Source organism: Spea bombifrons, chromosome 6, assembly GCF_027358695.1.
Source record: "Spea bombifrons isolate aSpeBom1 chromosome 6, aSpeBom1.2.pri, whole genome shotgun sequence".
Taxonomy (NCBI): domain Eukaryota; kingdom Metazoa; phylum Chordata; class Amphibia; order Anura; family Pelobatidae; genus Spea; species Spea bombifrons.
Genome location: NC_071092.1, coordinates 15,988,182 through 16,008,402, shown reverse-complemented (window position 1 = coordinate 16,008,402; position 20,221 = coordinate 15,988,182). Strand labels below are relative to the sequence as shown.

General features: G+C 40.8%; 1 protein-coding gene across 3 annotated transcripts in view; it reads right to left on the bottom strand.

Annotated features, from left to right (window-relative positions):
* Positions 1-20,221, bottom strand: part of PRRX1 (paired related homeobox 1) — a 379,246-nt gene that overhangs the window by 306,146 nt on the left and 52,879 nt on the right. For 2 of the 3 annotated variants that reach the window (XM_053468644.1, XM_053468643.1), the window contains exon 3: positions 16,010-16,191. In XM_053468644.1, coding sequence (XP_053324619.1) covers positions 16,010-16,191 — 182 coding nt within the window. Of the gene's footprint in view, positions 1-5,308; positions 5,390-16,009; positions 16,192-20,221 lie in introns of all 3 variants that reach the window. The other variant, XM_053468645.1, reaches the window with a different exon arrangement.

The following is a 20,221-nucleotide window of genomic DNA, read 5'->3' as shown; positions in this document are numbered from 1 at the left end:
AGGCCTCTGCGGCTATTTTTAAGTCTAGCATCACAGCAGTGTCTGTGGCAAAGCCATGCGTTCATGGCTACAAGTGGAAGAAGATATCGCGGGAGGTGGAAGAAAAGAAGGTATCCTCCGGAGCAATTCGGACATCAAGGGGGCTGCCGACTTTCTCTGTAAGGCAGCCAGAGCCTCCACTCTATCAGCAGTATCCAGACGTGGTTTATGGTTAAAGTCCTGTTCTGCGGATAATGCTTCCAAACACCATCTGTGCAGTATTCCCTTTTCAGGCAAAGACCTATTTGGGAAAGAACTGGAGATTTTTCTAGAGAAGGCTACCATTTTTACTGAAAAGGAAACCTCTGAGTCTGTTTCGGCCTAACCCGTTTACAGCACCCAGGTCTCAGGATGCGAGATCCTGGTCACGATTTCACGAGAGACTCTATATTTCCCAATTTCACTAATTCAGAGGAAGAGGGAGAGTTCCATAATGCTTGAGGCAGACCAGTGGCTGTCAAACTGAATCATTTTTTTTCATCAGTGGACTCAGATCACTGTAGATGGTTGGACTGTGGGTTATCCTTTCCAGAAGGTACATTCTGGAGCTAATCAGTGTTCCCCTAGAACGCTTCCTGGTGTCGTGTCCATTCAAAATCCTTAATTCAGACCTTTGTACCGAAGAAGGTCCTGATTCCAGTACCCAGACCAAAAAGGAAGAGCCATTTATTCCCAGGTCTTTGCGGTTCCAAAAGCTTCGGACGGATTCAGATTGATTATAGACCTCAGGTTCCTCAACCGTTTTATTTTTTTACAAGAAATTCAAGATGGAATCAGTCAAATCCACTGTAGAGCTTCTCTCTCCGGCGGATTTCGTAGCAACACTCGACCTTCAGGATGCTTACCCGCATGTTCCTATGCAGAAGGACTCGCAAAGGTTCCTGTGTGTTGCCATTCCTTCTTCAGGCTTCTTCACTTGCAGTTCCAAGCCCTTCCCTTTGGTCTCTCTTCCGCACCAAGGATCTTTACCAAGCTTCTGTCGGAACAGCTTGGAATCCCGTCACAGCTTTCTTAACAAAGGAAGGGATAAAGATGGTAACCTGGCAGCATGCTCTCCATATCTGCTATTTCATCACATCCAAATGACTGTGTCTCTTCTTCAAAACCTAGGCTGGATCATACATTTTCAAAAGTCCTATCTTCGGTAGACTTGAATAATCTCCTTCCTGGAGCTATATTATAGACTTTGGTCCAGAATATTCTTAGATTCTTGGCCTAGTCTTAAAGATCCGCTGTTCCAGTTTAAGACTACTCATGTACCTTCTGGGACTGTTTTATCCTGAGGGCCTAGGATCGGTCTCTTCCTTGTCTGCTAAAGCCCTTCGATCTTGACAAAGAAAAATTTGAGGCGGATCAGTAAAAATCGTGTCAGACATTCTTACAGTTCTGGCGTTTCTAAACAAGCAAGGAGGCACGACGAGAACTTTAGTATAAAATAAGGATCTGGGCCGAAGAAAATCTGTCCCACCAGGCTGGTGTTCATTCGGGGAAGAGAGAATGTCACCAGATCCTTCTTCCAATTCTTCCAGAATGCAGTCTGGACCAATCTACCTTCCTTCAGATTACAGATGAGTGGGGCATACCAGACATTGACCTTATGCCTACCAACAGTGAACAAGAAGCTGTATTGTTTCTACTCCCTGTCAGCAGCTGGCCATCCTCTAGCCCTGAACGCCCTTTTCCAGAAGTGGGTCTTCAGCATGGGTTACATTTTTCTTCCTCTGCCTCTCATTTCCAGAGTTCTATGGAAGATAAAGAAAGAAAGATGTCTAGTAATACTGGAACCTTCAGCTTCGCCCAAGATGATTTGGTACTCAGAGCTTGTCTGCCTGTCTGTGGAGAGTCCCAGAAGACTAGAAATCAAGCCGGAACAGCTACAACAGTAGCCTGTTCTTCTGAAGAAAAGTAGGAAACAGGTTACTAATCCACGATATGGTAACATTTGGCAGAAACCCCTCCGGCTGGATTATGTTCCTATAAGTCAAGTCTTAGACTTCCTAAACTCCTGGATTTGTAAGGAGTTATCTCCTACCTACCCATATTACACTCCTGAACACTCAGTTGGCATTTTACCCTTCTTATGGCACCGGGAAGTGACATTAAAACAACTGTGAGATGATATATATCACTGGTGGGTAATTCTATATGTCAGATTCATCTAAAAACTATCCACCATTTAATAAAATAATCACAAATAGTCAAGAAAACCATTTGACAGGAATGTTTACATCTTTCCTGCCTCCACAAATGTCTTTGGACTTTTTTTGTTATATATAATATCTTTTATGTGAACGCAATACCTTAGACTTAGGGCACTAAGCTATAGCATTTTAGTAAATGTTGCAGTCACTTCTGTTATCTATAATACTGATAACCAACAGCTCTCTGGTTATTGTGGAGCAAGTGCCATAATGCTCCACCAGCAAGGAGTACTAGTTTCACAACTTAAGACCTACTCCTGCTTTACAAGTATCAAATAAACATTCCTCCTTAGATATCATAACCTTGAATCAGGGTGCGTAATGCTTGGTACTGATTCTCACCATATTCATAGGAAGCTCACAAACGGCCTCTTATTTAGGATAAGAGATCATTGATTAAGGGGGTACCTAATCCTATATAAAGCTAAATTGCTATGACCTTAAATCGGGCAAAATCTCCTCAGAACTGACATTTATTTTATCCAGAAAATGCTAGCATCACATGAACTACCTCTTGCTAATGATATTCCGTAAGTAAATATCATGGAGCAGAAGAAAAAAATAACCAAATTTAATATTAGCAAACTACATTTTGACAGATTGATGTCAAATGGAAATGTGAGTTTAGCGGTTGGTTACCTATTTCCAAATAGTATTGTCACTGGTTTGCAATTGATCTATTTATGTTATAAGGACAAAATATTCATATAATTGGGTGTGATATCAAGAATGAGCTATTGAGTTAGCATAGAAACACAGAATTTGATGGTAGAGAAGAATTATTCAGCCCGTCTTGTCTGCCCCTTTTTTCTGATGTCGGAATAGATCTTAATCAATCTCTGTAGAGAAAGATGGCATGTCTTTCAAATATGGCAGTGCTCTGCCACTGGAAAGACCTTATGAGGGGATAAATAATTGCTTCCGTCACTTAGGACGTGTTTCTGCATCAGCAACATGCAATCAGCAACATCCACTGATGTTCATTGGCATATTATTTGACAAGGCAGCACTTTCTTTGCTGTATTTCCTTTTTTAGGGATTTATTTTTTTATTGTAATTTATTTGTAATAAATTCAATAAATTCATGAATTGAACCCCTTAAGACCAATGGCGCGCCAGTCAAGGCACAGAAAAACAGTCAATTAACGACTGATGACATGCCTGGCATTAAACAAGCTTAGAAAGCGATCTAAGATTACTTTCTTTGCTTAAATGAGAATGGAAGCACGGGCCCTGTGTGGCCCCTCCATGGCGCGTCATCAAACTCCAAGTACTATGTATTGTTGGACTCCTGATTTAAAAGAGCTTATGAGGTGATCAATGATCGCCTCCTAAGCACCAATGGTGTCACTAAAATGTCTCGATAGCAAGACATTCAGTAACACCGAAAACCTACCCCAGGATGCATTGTGACCGCTCCGGAGAGCAGTTACAAGCACTACTGTGAGAGATTTTGCCTCTTGCAAGATGGCAGCGCACTTAAAAATCACAATGATTAGTACAATATAAGAAAAAATATATATGGTTTGATTCGGTAAATTGAATTGGCTGGCTTCAAAGATGTCCCAAATAGGACATGGAGCAAAAAGACCAGATGTCAAAATTCCAAGTTGAAAACCTGAATTGCACATGTCCCTAATGTGGCATTTTAGCCCCCAGACAATCCGACAAACCCATGCATAGGTGGCATAACTGTACGCAGATGTTGCTGAACACATATTGTTGTCTGTAAGTGACAGATACCAGGAGCTGTAAATTTACCCCTGAATTCCAATTTGTGTGGAAAAAAACCCACAAAATAAATTACTAGCTTCCTCGGGGGGGGGGGGTTCCAAAAATATGGTTTGATGGGTTAAATGGAATTGGCTAGCTTCAAAGATGTCCCAAATATGACATGGGAGGAGAAGGACCAGATTTGGAAATAGCAAAACACTACTTGTACTTATTGTCCTATAACTTGCAAAAAACAAAACAAACAAAAAACATTGGGTATTTCTAAACTCAAGAGATAGTAAAATCTATTTACCATGTTTTTTCTATTAACTTTTGTAGATCAGTAAAATATTTTTTAAATAAAAGTGAGAAAAAGTGTTTTGTTTTTTTTTAAAATGCCCAGTCCTTAAGGGGTTCATTTATTAACCTCTATCACTTCTGATGGTAGGGTTTTCCAGTTATCCACCACCTTCTCAGTAAAGTAACATTTCCTTATGGTATATCTAAACCTCTGACCCTCTAGTTTTAGACCATGACCACTTGTTCTAACATTTCTTCCTTACTGTACTTTGTTAAATCTGTTTAAGTATTTAAATGTTTATATAACATATCTTCTTTCTCTTCTATCCTCCAAGCTATACATATTTGAGATTATGGTCTTAAAGGGTCCCAAGCAAAACAACACAGTGCTGTATAGAGGAATGCAGTTTATCATTGACAAAAATTGGTTTTATTTAATTTTGCTCTAATAAATGTAATTTTTCTGCTGACCCATTACATTTTTATTCATATGGTGCCTGCAGATTCCATTCCATTTTCTGCCATGTGATATTTTGGATGACTTTCCCTGTTCAAACATCACATTTAGCGAATTCTTTTATGGTAGTTCTACTTATGTACTCCTTACAGTTAAATCCATTCATAGGACTTTCATTAGTCAGAGTGAGTGAACACAGCTACAACCACCTTTCTGAAACACTGTACTATTTAAGAATATTTTAAAAAAACCCAAAATACTACAGCTGTATGTTACCTATCCTAGCTGCGCTACAGATTCTAAGGAGCAACACTAGTGTAAATTGTCAGTGCCAGAGTGGCTTGTAAGATATTTGACACATACAGATACAATATTTGTGAATACTTTTGTTATTATGCTGCATGCCACATCATGTGTGACACAAACAGGTACCTTGTTTTGCTCCTACAATAATTTTCTTTTCATTGTAACTAACAGAAAGGGGCACACTATCTTAAAATAGTTTTCAACTTCATTTTGGTATCTATTAGTGTAGAACAAATGTCATTAGTGATCTATACAAACCAAGCTGTATCCATGATGCCTTTCCAATACTCACCAGAAACAGATTATTTAGAGCACATTTCCTCACCAATCCTGGAAAAGGTAAGTTCTCACTTTGGGGGTTTGGCTCCACCCACTAAAAAGCAGGATGCAAAAGAAATCTGCTGTCAGTTTTACAAATAAAAAAGCCAGACCTTCCCTACACATTACATTAGGCATAAACTATGAACAACTAAACAGACCCGATAAACTTTATTATTGAAAATACCAAAAAATATATTTAATTTTACTCTCTGGGGTATTTTGTTAATACAATATATATATATAAAAAGTTATTGTATTGTCCTTCTGTACATTTAAATAAATTATATACAGAACATATGTCTATTGCTCCTAAAACCAGACAGTCTGTGCTTGTTCTATGTTCTGAACTGAGCAGGTGAACCCTTCAAACCTTTTTGAAATTTGTTGAAAATGTATATGCTTAAAACCAAGCAAAGAAGAATCTTTGTATTCATGAACGCTTTGTTGTGAATGCCCTGTATGAGGTGCAGCTACATAATTTATAAAATAACTCTGTCTCTACATTTACTAACTGTTATAGATTGATATTACTGAGTTTTCTCCATTTAAGTGACCTGCAGTAAAATTCCGATTCATGCATCAGTTCTGAAATGAATTGTCCTGGTAGTAGCACTGAATATAGTTGCCACATAACTGTAAATCGACCAGAGTCCATACCCAAGATTATAATTCCACAACATACACATTTTCAAATATGGGTATTTACTAGCTTGTTTCAAGGGCCACCTCTGGCCTCTTCAAGCAGCCAATCAGTGACCAGAATCATCTATGTGATAATAAATGGCTTAAAATAAGAAATTTTTTTGCAGTCATATTTTCAGAATCAATGACGACATTTCACATTTTCTACCAGGGTATGCACAGCTGTATGCACCAGGAGCCTACCAGGATGACCAGGATAATCTGTACCGTAAAAATGAAAAAATGGTTCTGCACTCAACTCCCAGGAAGCTGGGTGCTAGCAGGAAGAAAGGGACAACATAAACCCTCTTGAAGCACACAAACAAAGAAAAGAAATCCCAGCACTACAAACAGCTTCCAGTTTCTAGGACACTTTATTAAGTGAGAGCAAACAAAAGCAACGTTTCGACCAAACAGGGCCTTTGTCAAGCTCATAAACTCACAAATTTTATACTTTTTAATTAGTGATTAAACAGTACATTTTCAAGGTTTTGGATATCTTTTTATATTCTTTTTCATCTTTATAAAGTTCCATTACCTTGCTATGCAGGTCTTTTGAGAGTTCTTTTCTGCTCCCCATGGCTCAGTATCTAGCTTGCACAGTGCATCCATGTGGGAGCTACCAAACTAATTGACTATTTATACACAGATCGTAACTGCAATTTAAAAATCAAGCTTTAATTGCCATTTTAACCTGTGTATGTCATCTTGTGTGTCTGTGCACTTTTGATCAGGGCCATTTGGGTGATGTCTGTTATCATGATTTAAAAAGGAGCTAAAGAACTATGTGATAATAAATGGCTTCATATAATCGCTAGCCTAAAATAAGACATTTTTTGCAGTCATATTTTCAGAATCAATTTTCACAATTTCTGCCAGGGTATGCACTGTATGCATTGGGAGCCTACCAGGATTACTAGGAGGATCTGTACGTGATGTTGAGAAGCCTGTCAGGCAATTTGACATTGACTCTCTGCTGATATTGTTATTTTATGACCTTTCCTCCATCACCCTTCTGAACAGGAGGGTACTCCGGTCAGCTGCATTACAAGAGCTATCCTTCACGCTGTAAATATGTTTTGTAGGTTGTCACCATGAGAGAGATGGGTTTTTTGTTTTGTTTTTCTCTTCTTTACTCAGGAGTGTCTCCTGACTTGGAATGCCCTTCGTGGCTGCTTGCTCTTTAATGCAACATCTTTAGGTCACACTCCAAGGAGGCAGTGGTTGCTTGGCTGTGCACTAAAAAAGGCAGTTAGCCGCTCTGTGAGATGTATTCTACATGTTGCAAATATGTTTTGCAATTTGATGCCATGGGTGGACCAGGCTTTGGGGGCCCTGGTTAGCACACATCACTTACGGATACACTTTACACGCTTTACATAAAAGATTCCCTTTTTTCTATGTCGCCATGCACATGTATGGTTGGTGGGGTTGCCAGAGGGGAAGGTGGTTGTGGTCTACGGCGATGCTGGGTGGAGCATGTTTGATGGATGTTAAGGGAATTACTGGCGGTCTTTGGATTTGGGCTCCCATGACTCCTCCAGGACTAAGCTGGTAAGGGCAGAGACTTCCTACTGGTTGGGGTTTCTGTCCCTTGACTTGCTCTTCACTCATTTTTCCTCATCTGTGGACCCTGAGTTACTATAGTTCTCATTATTATTGGCAAATGCAAAGTAATGCACTTTGGGAAAAGAAATACATGTGCAAATAATACCTTTGTCATGTATAAAAAGCAATATTGACTCTTGTGAGGAACATAATTCATTTTTTTGCCTGTATAATTCAATGGTAAGGCCCCACCTTTAATATGCAGAGCAAGTCTGGGCACGTATTATTAAAAAAATACATTATGGAACTTGAAAAAGTGCCGAGGTGGGTTATCCCAAATCCTATATTTTACAGTTCGGTACTAGGATGGGGTATAGAGGGGAGAGATAACATTGAGGCACGGGAGTGAATTATATACTAATTTTATATATTTTGCCACTTAAGTCAGCTTCCTGTATGTAAAGTGGTCCCTAACTTTTAAACAAATCTATTGCCAAATGCTGCATTTTAAAGAAGACTTTCATGGAGATGATATTGTTATATTAAATAGAAATATTTGATGCCATTTAGTGTCGGTTGCATTCCTGGAAATATTTTTAGATGGGTGATGTGGTTTGTGAGTTTGTAGAAATATCTCCTAAATGGACATCTCCTAAATGTTCCAATTACCTAGCTAAAAAAAAACGCCCAATTTAAAATGCAGTATTTAGGAGCAAAATCTTTCAAAAAGTTAAATAAGTCCATTAACATATGAACTAACACTAGTTACTTCTTACAGTCATATAGGACAATAAAATAACAGGGAATGTCTGGCTTTTATAAACAGCAGATATTTACCTGAATGCCAAATATTTAAGGTGAGAACTTACCTGACCCAGGCCATATGATAGATAGATCGATAGATACATCTATATGTGGGGTAACCCTATCATGGACAGGATTCTTCACAGCCTTGTGACCAGAGCTGCTTTGCCACTATTACTATATTACCAGGCTGCTACACAGTCCAGCTCTTAGATATTACAACCAATATAACCATAACTGAATTTAGCTCTGCTGTTACTTAATATTTTTATTTAATGTTCAACTATTCAAATTCCGATTAACTATATTTTTCATGAAATTTCATTCACAAAATTTCACAAAATTTCCCATAATCTCAGAAGTGTTTGGATTGAAATCCAACTGTCAGCACAAACAGAAAGTTTTAACATATCTCTTGAACTAAACTGCATTTGTTTCATGAAGGGCTGGACCAAGGAAGAAAAGTGAACCTGGCATTTTAAGACCAGCAGAAGCTTAATGAAGTACAAGTGGGAGCCAATTGGATAAACACCACTGCATGCAACATTCTTACACTCTAGTCTACAGTCAAACATGGAACTACTAGATCTCCTGCGAGAGCAACAGATAGGGTAAGAAACTAATTCCAGTCAGGGCCTGGTTTTAATTGACTGCTAATGAGCCTCAGATACCCTTTACAGCCATTCAGCTTTAATGTGAATATCTACAGTATGATATCATGATCCATTGGAAACCAAACTGCACACAAAATGAGACTGACTAGTAAGCTTTTCACCTCACAGGGCACAAATCCCCCAAAAATGCTGACTTCCCAACAAAACCAATGCACGTCTACTTAGATCACAGCTAACAGTACCTCCAATATGATATAATAAAACTTAAGTTTAATATTAACTTAAATGCATCATGACTGGTAGGTAGGTAGGTACAGACAGGCAAATAAAACCACACAAGGCTGGATATATATATACAGATAACAGTCAATATTGGAGTTTGCTGACAGAACAGGAGAAACAGGACGGGTCAATAAGCATGATAAAAGGCACCACAGCAGGATACCGACTTTGGATAGGCGACCACAGAGCGGACTTTGGATAGGGGACCACGGAGAAGATTTTGGATAGGGGTCCACGGTGCGGACTTTGGATAGGGGACCACGGAGCGGACTTTGGACAGGGGACCACGGAGCAGACTTTGGACAGGGGACCACGGAGCGGACTTTGGATAGGGGACCACGGAGCGGACTTCTAAGACAAGAGCTAAATCATAAGCAGAGATCAAGGTCAGGACAAGCCGGTTCAAAACCAGTAGGATCCTACAAAGAATTGCTAGGAACAGCACAGGGCCAGGAAGCAGAGAAACAGCGACACTGAATACACCACAGTGCAAAAGCCCAGACTGAAAGGCAGTCCAGGCTGGTAGGGTGGAAACCTGACAGGTAGCCCTAATGAAACAAATGATAACAAAGGGGAGAGCTCCACATTCTCACTCCCTTTTGCTCTCTCCCTACCTTCTGCAATAACCTCTGTGTTTACCCTTCACAGGCATTCCTCTCTCCTTTTCAGGGCTCTTCACAGTACGTTTGCAACAGGGTAGAGCCTCTGCACACACAATAGGGGCAACTTCTTCACTGTTTCCCTCAAGCACACAGGAGGAAGGAAACATAAATTCAGTGATGCAAGAAACGTTGGGAAGACATTGGACTAATGGGGGGGCGGGGTCTGTCCTTTCTCTCTCTCCCTTCCACCCCCTATTTGCCCAATCTCTATCTTTTGCAGTATTGCTCCAATCTATATACTTTCCACATAGTATATTTTCTCAGGGCTTAAAGTACGCTGCCTCCCCCCAAGGGCCTTTATATGATTGTGTTTTAAATTCTTCCAGTGCCGTGAAAATTACTTTCACCTGAAAAAAGCTTCATTCCGTCTAACTAACTTTACAATGTTCTCTACACATTCAATGCTTATGAATACATTTAACTTAATTTATCATACCTGGCTCAATTTATCATTATACTGTTTATGTTGTACTGTGTTTTAACCTGGCTTTAGGCATTTCAAGGTGAAGGATTTCATAGTATGTGTTAAAATGTATCCATTGTAGATGCACCTGTATATGAGCATACCATTGTAACTGCAAGGGAGTAGTAAGTTTCTACTGATTTTAATAAAAGTGAATTGCCAACTATGCATTTTTCACCACTATAAGCATCAATTTAACCCCTTAAGAACCAGGCTTATTTTTTCTTTTTGTGCCCTTTGGGACCGAGGCTGTTTCAACACTTTTGCGGTGCTTGTGTTCACCTGCAATTTTCTCCTCACCCATTTAGTGTGCCCACACAAGTTATATTTTATTTTTTTTTCAGGACAAGATGGGCTTTCTTCAGAGACCATTATTTTGATCATATTATCTTATTTTCTATATATAAAAAAAAATAAACATGGTGAAAATTAAAAAAAAACACCTTTTATGACTTTTATTTGAAAAAAAAATTACTCACCTACAAAAACAAGTAAAAACTAGCTAAATAGATTCTACCATTTGTCCTGAGTTTAGAAATACCCAATGTTTTTATGTTTTTGCTGTTTTTTTGTAAGTTATAGGGCAATAAGTACAAGTAGCGTATTATGATTTCCAAACCTTTTTTTCCAAATCTGGTCAATCTGCCTCCATTTCCTCTCTGGAACATCTTTGAAGCCGGTTAACTCAATTTATCCCCATCAAACCATATATTTTTGAAAAATAAACACCCCAGAGTATTTCAAATGCGTGTATTTTAACCCCTTCCATGCACTAATTTTACAACCACACATTGTCAAACTTTGTAATAGTAATTAAAAAAAAATTCTCACAAATTGTAATTTAGTTATAAATATTCAGCAACATCTCCTGAGTACGGTGATACCCCACATGCATAGGTTTGTCAGATTGACTGGTAAAAGGTTACTTTTGGGACATGTGTAATTCAGGTTTTTAACACAGACTTTTAGCATTTGGTCATTCTGCCTCCATCTCCTCTTTGGAACTTCTTTGAAGCTGGCTAATTCAGCTGGTATTTTAACCATTTTCATGCATGAGATTCTACCACCAGCCTTTGCCAAAGTTTGTGGTAGCATTTTTTTCCCCACACAAATTGCTCCTGGTATGCTTCACTATCAAACAACACCCCAATATGTGTTCAGCAACATCCTGAGTTCATTGATACCCCACATACATGGGTTTGTTGGGTTGTTTGGGATTTAAAATGCCACATTTGGGAAGTGTGCTTTTTTTCTCCATTTTGATCAGTCTGTTCCTATGCCCTATCTTTGAGCCCGGCCACTCCAATTTACCCATCAAACCATTCATCATCGCCTCCTAAACTCTTAGGTGCCCCTTATTCCCTGCATTAATGCGGCCGTAGAGGCTGCATAGGCCCAGTCAGTTCAGTCCTGACCGGGCCTATTTTAGCCCCTAAGTCAATCCGGCCCTGCCGCGGCCCGGCCCACCGGGCAAATGCCTGATGTGCCTGATGGCCAGTCTGGGCCTGGCCCCAACATAACATCTACCCAGTATAACCCTCCTGCCCTCGTTCACAACCCCAAACCCATTAAGCCATAAGCATAAAAATGTTACGAGTAATGTACACCTTATAGTATGTTCCCTATAAGTGCTGGAAAGGTATGGAAAATCTATAAAAAAAATTCTGAAATCAGGACACTTGAATTGATAAACTTGGAGAGGATTTTCCTCCAAGTTTACCAAATTTTGTGAGCATTTAAAGGGAAATAATTTTTAAAAAATTAGGGTTTTTTTTCTAATTTTCGCTAGTTTTTACTAAATTTCTCATTCTAAATTTACAGCTAATCATCTAACTATGGTATCAAAAGAAAGCTCTATCTCTTCTTGAAAAAACAATATATAGTTTACATGGGTACACTATTCACAGGAAAAGAGAATAATCGCTGAACCGACATAGCGCAAAAATGACAAAATTGCTCCGGGACTTGAGGTATCAAAAACCCCTGGGATTGAAGGGGTTAAATGGTTTGTGGTCTGACTTTGTTTTACTGTTTAAGTAATTTAGTATTGATAAAATGACATATAAAAGGTAATCAAAAAAACTTTTCCACTACTTTTTTCATTATCGCCAAATTAACCCTGTATTAATATGTATTATAAAACTAAAAGGCCATATTTTCTCTCAGTGAAAAATTAGTGCGGCCCACACACACATACATTTCTGATGAAGTGGCCCACTGCAGAAAAAACTTGGACACCCCTGCCATAAGGGATAGTCAGACCTCAAGCTGTACCTCCCCCTCATCACTGGACAGGGCCTCCTGGTGGTTGCTGTGGGGCCTCCTTTACCACAGTGCCCTCAGGGGTATAAGCCTTTATTACATTATCTTAATTATTTTCTTTAAAAAGGTTTACTGTAGTAGGGTGAGGGAGACGTGTAGGACTTGCAAATAACAACATTTACAACTCATATTCAAAGTCACAGACAGTTTAAAGATTACTAAACTCTTTTTTTTAACTTAATGTAAGTTGGCTTTAGTGAATTTGTATTTTTTCCCAACTTGAATTTGCACTTTGTACCCATGGGGCCGAGGCTGTTTTAACACAGGGCAAATATAAGGAGCTCTTCAGTGACCTGTTCATTAACAGAAATGTAAAAAGAACAAGAGGTCACCCTCTGAGACTGGAAGTGCAGAGATTTCATAGATGACAAAGGAAGTGATTCTTTACAGTAAGGATAATAAAGGTATGGAATTCACTGCCGAGGGAGGTGGTGTTATTCAATACATTGGATGCCTTCAAAATAGGTCTGGATATTTTTTAGAAAGGCATGACATGACAGGGCTTCTTGATCCAAGGAGAAAGCCTTTTGAAGTCACAAAGGAATTTTCCCCCTGATGGCAGAATTCGAAGTAGTTTAATTCCGGGTTTATTTGCCTTCCTTTGAATCATGAGTAGGAAGGTTAAGTAAGAAGGGTTGGACTTGATGGATGTAGGTCTTTTTTCAACCTTATGTACTATGTCACTATGTAACACTTTTGTGGTGCTCGTGTTTAGATGTAATTTTCTCCTTACCCTTTTAGTGTACCCACACAAGAAGGGCTTTCATTGTTTTGATCATATTATCTTGTTTCCTATAACAAATATGATGATTTTTTTCACAAAAATTGCACTTCAGGTATGGATTTACAGATCTTGGTGTATGTCAAACAACACCCCAATATGTGTTCAGCAACATCTCCCGAGTACAGTGATACCACCCATGCATGGGTTTGTCTGGTGTTTGGGGCTAAATGGCCACATTTGGGATGTGATGCATGTGTTTGTCGGGTTGTTTGGGAGGTAAAACGCCACATTTAGGAAGTGCGCATTTGTTAACTTTGACATTTGGTCCTACTGCCCCATGTCCTAATAGGGCCATGTTTAAAGCTGGCTAATTCAATTTACCCCATCAAACCATCTATTTTTGAAAACTAGACACCCAAGGTTATTTCAAATGCTGGTATTTTAACCCTTTCCATGCATGAGATTCTACCGCCAGCCTTTGCCATAGTTGGTGGTAGTAATTTTTTTTTGTATTTTTTTCCACACAAATTGTACTTCAGGTATACATTTATAACTCCAGGTATACATCACTATCAAACAACACCCCAATATGTGTTCACCAACATCTCCTGAGTACAGTTATGCCACCAATACATGGATTTGTCTGGTTTGGGGGGCTAAAAGGCCACATTTGGGATGTGCGCCCCCCCCTTTTGGTCAGTCTCTGCCTATGCCCTATCTTTGAACCCGACCACTCCAATTTACCCCATCAAACCATTAATTTTTTTTTAAATTAGACACCCCTTCAGTATTTGAAATGCTTTTACTTTAACTCTTTCCATGTCAAGATTTTTGGGAAGATACAGTGCTAATTTTAGCACTTGCTCATAATAATAAACTTTTATATTATTAATTATTATTTTTTAAATATTTTAATAATCACATTGTGATTAGAAAGTTGGGCTCCATTGACTTGCAAGGTCGAATGCAGTACCTGTATTCAACCTGCAAGTGGAGCCAGAGGTCTCAAGAGGGTCTGAAGGCCCTCTAGCAAACTTTTCCAACTTTATTTCTCTAAAGGACGTGCCGGCATCTTGCGAGTGGCAAAATCACTTGCAGTGGTGGTTGTGACCGCTCTCCGGAGCGGTCACAGCGTGTCCTGGGGTGAGTGTTCGGCGTTGCGGAATTTCAGCAACACTATTGAAGTTTAGGAGGCGATCATTGATCACCTGCTAAACTTTTAAAACGAGCGTTGACGCCCCGGGGAGGGGCCAGACATGGGCCCTGATGCCAATCTCGGTGTTGCTGAATGCCTCGACATCGAAGCACGTCATTGGTCGTTATCTGGCCGTTTGTGTCTGACGTGCCTGGGCCGTCATTGGATGTTAAGGGGTTAAACAATTTCTAGTTACATTACATTTATTTATATAGCGCCAGCAGATTCTGTAGCGATGGTACAAAAGGAGAAGGGGCACCTGCTCTTGTGACCTTACAAACTAGTCTATGGTTGATGGAGAAGTGAAAAAATAGTCTGATTGGGTCCAGATAATCTGTTGAAGTTGTTGATCGTTCAAATTGCTTGATTAGGATGATGGCTGAAAGTGTTGGAAAGAATGGTTGTATGCTTCTCGAAAAGGTAGGGCTATCAGAGAGCTTTTGAAAGTTGTGTACAAGGGAGAAAGTCTGATGGGATGAGAATTCCACAGAGGGGTGCAGCATGGGTGACAAGTCATGAGAGGAAGTTAGGGGTGTATTTGGATAGAAGAGTAGAGATCTAGGGGGTACAGAGTTGTTAAGTGCTCTGTAGGATCAGAGGTTTAAATTTGATTCTGAAGGGTATGAGGGCCTAGGAAATAATTGATATAATGGAGCAGCAGATGAGGAACGTTGAGTGAAAGAAAAAAATTAATTTAGCTGCAGTGATGAGGAAGGATTGGAGCAGTGAAAGGTAGGAGAGGGGGAGACCATTTAGTAGTAGGTTGCAATAGTCCAAACAGGATATTACAAAAGAGTAGATTAATATTTTGGTTATTTCTTGTGTGAGGAATGGGCAGATTCAGGAGATGTTTTTCAGGTGAAGACAGCAGGATTTTGTAAGGTACTGAATGTGAGCGATGAAAGAGAAAGAAGAGTCAAGTGTGACCAAGGCAGCGAACTTAGTCTGTGGGTTAAATGGTAGAAAAAATACTAAAAATATTTTGGCTTCCTCTAGGTACATGGCTTCTATTGGCCACCTTTATGATAAAATATATGTGTATCTTGGAATTAACTAGTTGATTTTAGTAAAAGAAACCATTTTTTTCCAAATTCCATGTAATGTTTGAGGTTAAACAGTAGACAAATATTGTAACAGTTACATTATTCTACCGCTATGCTATTAATTGTGCTATAGATATTAAAACATGTATATAATTATATATATATATATATATATATATATATATATATATATATATATAATTATATATATATATATAATTATATATATATATATATATATATATATATTAAGGTACAAGAGCATATATTTAATTCGTTGAAAAATAGATATTTTTCCAGTATTTCAGTAAACTTAAAATAATGTCTGCCTTACCTATATGGGGATGCTGTTCCCCAAGATAAATACTCATTTGGGCGTGGCGCTGGACGGGGTACTATAGGTTGTTCCACTGCTGTCACATCTCCTGCATATGATTTCAGAAGCGAAGCATTTTTGTTTGCCAACATGGCTCTTTCATTCCTACGAAACTTGGCTCTTCTGTTCTGGAACCAAACCTTTAATGACAAAATGATAATATTTATGAGAAAACCAGTGCATATCTGTGTGTATTTTTATTTTTATTCATTCTTACCTTTAGTTTTGGAACAATATAAATTGACTTAGACGCCTACTCCAAAAAAGAAATGCAGCAAACACTAGGCATACCACCAAAGAAAACCAAGAAAAGTAAATACAATGTAAGAATGCGTTGCACAGAAAATAAAAAAATTAAAAGAGGAACATACTTATCAAATAATGTTTAAAATAATGCTCAAGGCGCCAAAGATAACATGTAAAAAATACAATTTGAGAATCTGTATAGAGTGTATATAATATGTATGGTAAACTGTATGTTATTGCACTCACATTTACTAGAGCCACCACAATACAGGCTCTCGTATATAAAAGTGTTTTAGATCCCAGTCCTCCCTGTCTGAAAGTTTTACAACACTATATGGGAAGTCAGAGAAAACAAAGGGAGCAAACATAGCATTTATTAGCCCCAATATTTATTAGACCCAATAGTTAGACGTACATCATAAAAAGTCTTTAAAATGAATAATAAAGTTACATGGGGGATACTCAAGAAGGAGACGATCGGAGGTAGGCAGTGTGGATCACACATTTGGAAAGCCCTGCTACAAAATTGTCCAAGGCTGCATGTGGTTGTGGGGATAGTGGCATCGAGTAAAGGTCAGCAATAGGTTTTAATTAAGAGTTCATGAGTTTATTGGTAAAGTGAATTAAAAAATATGCTGGATTATGTAACTAGAACAGGGGTGTCCAAGATTTGCAGTGGTATACATCAGAAATGTATTTGTGCGTGGGCCACACTCATTTTTTACTGAGAGAAAATATGGCCTTTACTAAGATATGCAGATTGAAATAAATCAAACAACACAAAACCTTTACTTTTCCTCTCACTGATTTCTGGCCCTAAAAAGTTTTGTCCCCTAAAGTGACTACAAATTTAGGAGGGAGTTTTATGCCTGAATAAGTAAAAATTAAATAGTTCAATTTATTACTACAGTAAGTAAAGTGCCAGGAAACAGACTGCCAAATACACACCAGGACAGGCTCTGCCACACTGACACCCACACACACACACACACACACACCAGGACAGGCCCTGCCACACCGACATCCAAACACACATACCAGGATAGGCTATGCCACACGGACACCCAAACACACACCAGAACAGGCTCTGCTACACCGATACCCAAACACACACACCAGGATAGGCTCTGCCACACCGACACCCATGGTACTGAATGCTCAACTGGATGTAGACCAGTATCCTCTACCCAGAGTAGATGACATCTTCGCCTCACTTGCTGGGGGGACAGAAGTTCACTAAGATTGATCTCCGACAAGTCTACCTACAGTTTGAGGTCCACCCCTCTTCCCAGAAATACCTCACCATTAACATGCACAAGGGCTTGTATGAATACAACTGTATGATGTTTGGCATAGCACCTGCACCAGCCATCTGGCAGAGGAAGATGGATATAATCTTAGCAGATATTCCTTTCACACAGTGTCTCTCAGATGACATGCTCATCACTGGTCATACGGACCAAGAACACAAGCAGAGCGTAGAGCTTGTTTTACAAAGACTTCAGGACCATGGTCTTAAAGTGCACTTAACAAAATGCAAATTTATGGTGCCAATTGGAGTTTTGTGGCCACCTAGTAGGTTCTGGGTGTATACACACCACTGAAGCCAAGGTCGACGTTCTAGTCAAAGACTAGCTCTGCGAAACCCAAACACACACAACATGACATGCTCTGCCACTCCGACACCCAAACACACAAGGACAGACTATGCCACACTCAAACACACACACCAGGAGAGGCTCTAGCACACCGACACCCAAACACACACACCAGAACAGGCTCTGCCACACTGACACCCAAATACACATAACAGGACAGGCTTTGCCACACCCAAACACATACACTAGGACGATCTCTGCCACACGGACATGCAAACACATACACCAGGACAGGCTCTGCCACACCTACACGCAAATACACACACCAGGATGGGCTCTACCACACTGACACGCAAACTAACACACCAGGACAGGCTCTGCCACACAGACACCCAAACACACACCAGAACAGGCTCTGCCACACTGACAACCAAACACATACACCAGGAGGAGCTCTGTCACACCTACAGGCAAACACACAAAACAGGACGGGCTCTGCCACACCAACAGGCAAACACACACACCAGGATGGGCTCTGCCACACCGACACCCAAACCCATACACCAGGACGAGCTCTGCAACACCGACAGGCAAACACACATAACAGGACTGGCTCTGTCACACCAACACCCAAACACACACATACCAGGACAGGCTCTGCCACACTGACGACAAAACACACACACCAGAACAGACTCTGCCACACCGGCACCCAAACACATACACCAGGACGGGCTCTGCCACACCGACACACAAACGGACACACCAGGACGGGCTCTGCCACACTGACAACCAGACACACACAATAGGACAGACTCTGCCACACCAACACCCCAACACACACCAGGACAGGCTTTGCCACACTGATGCCAAAACACACACACCATGACACGTTCTGCCACACCAACACCCAAACACACACAGCAGGACAGCCTCTGCCACACCGACACCAAAACACACACACACCAGGACAGGCTCTGCCACACCCAAACACACACACTAGGAAACGCTCTGCCACATCGACACCCAAACACACACACCAGGACACGCTCTGCCACACTGACACCCAAACACACACCAGGACAGGCTATGCCAAGTCCACACCCAAACACACACAGCAGGACAGGCTCTGCCACACCGACACGCAAACACATACACCAGGATGAGCTCTGCCACACCGACACGCAAACACATACACCAGGACGGGCTCTGCCACACAGATACGCAAACACACACCAGGACGAGCTCTGCCACACCGACACCCAAACACACACACCAGCATGGGCTGTGCCACACTGACACGCAAAGTAACACACCAGAACAGGCTCTGCCACACCGACAACCAAACACATACACCAGGACAAGCTCTGCCACACCTACAGGCAAACACACACAACAGGACGGGCTCTGCCACACCGACAGGCAAACACACACCAGGACGAGCTCTGCCACACCGACACCCAAACACATACACCAGGACGAGCTCTGACACACCGACAGGCAAACATACACAACAGGACGGTCTCTGCCACACCGACGCACAAACACACACACGAGGACAGGCTCTGCTACACCGACATGCAAACCCACACACCAGGACGGGCTCTGCCACAATGACACGCAAATACACACACCAGGGCGGGCTCTGCCACACCGACGCGTAAAATGCACACACCAGGACGGGCTCTGCCACACAAACACACACCAGGACAGGCTCTGCCACACCCAAACACATACACCAGAACAGGTTCTGCCACACTGACGCCAAAACACACACCAGGACATGTTCTGCCACACCAACAACCAGACACACCAGGACAGGTTCTGCCACACTGACACCCAAACACACACACCAGGACAGGTTCTGCCACACTGACACCCAAACACACACACTAGGACAGGCTCTCCCACACTGACACCCACATCCGGACGGGCTAAACTACAACATTGATGCCCCCTTGCATATCGCCCCCGGCCAGCACTATGTGTATTTATGCCTCAGCCTGCCCCTCCATTTAGTACTGATTTATCTAATTGCCCCAGCTGCCCCTTTGTGTATTGATGCCGCCAGCCCAGATAAAATGTTGTCCTGCAGTATGGGGGATGTATATCTGACTGATTGGTTCCCTTCCATGAGTCCATACATCCCCTATACTGCAGGGTAGTATTTTATCTGGGCTGGTCAGCATTATGTTAACGTTATGTGTCCTGGAAAACATGGCTGATGCCCCCACACCCTTGTGTATTGCCCCCAGCTAGCCCCACATTGTATATTTATCCAACCACTCACGCCCTTGCATACCCCCCCTTTAGTATCATGTCAGCC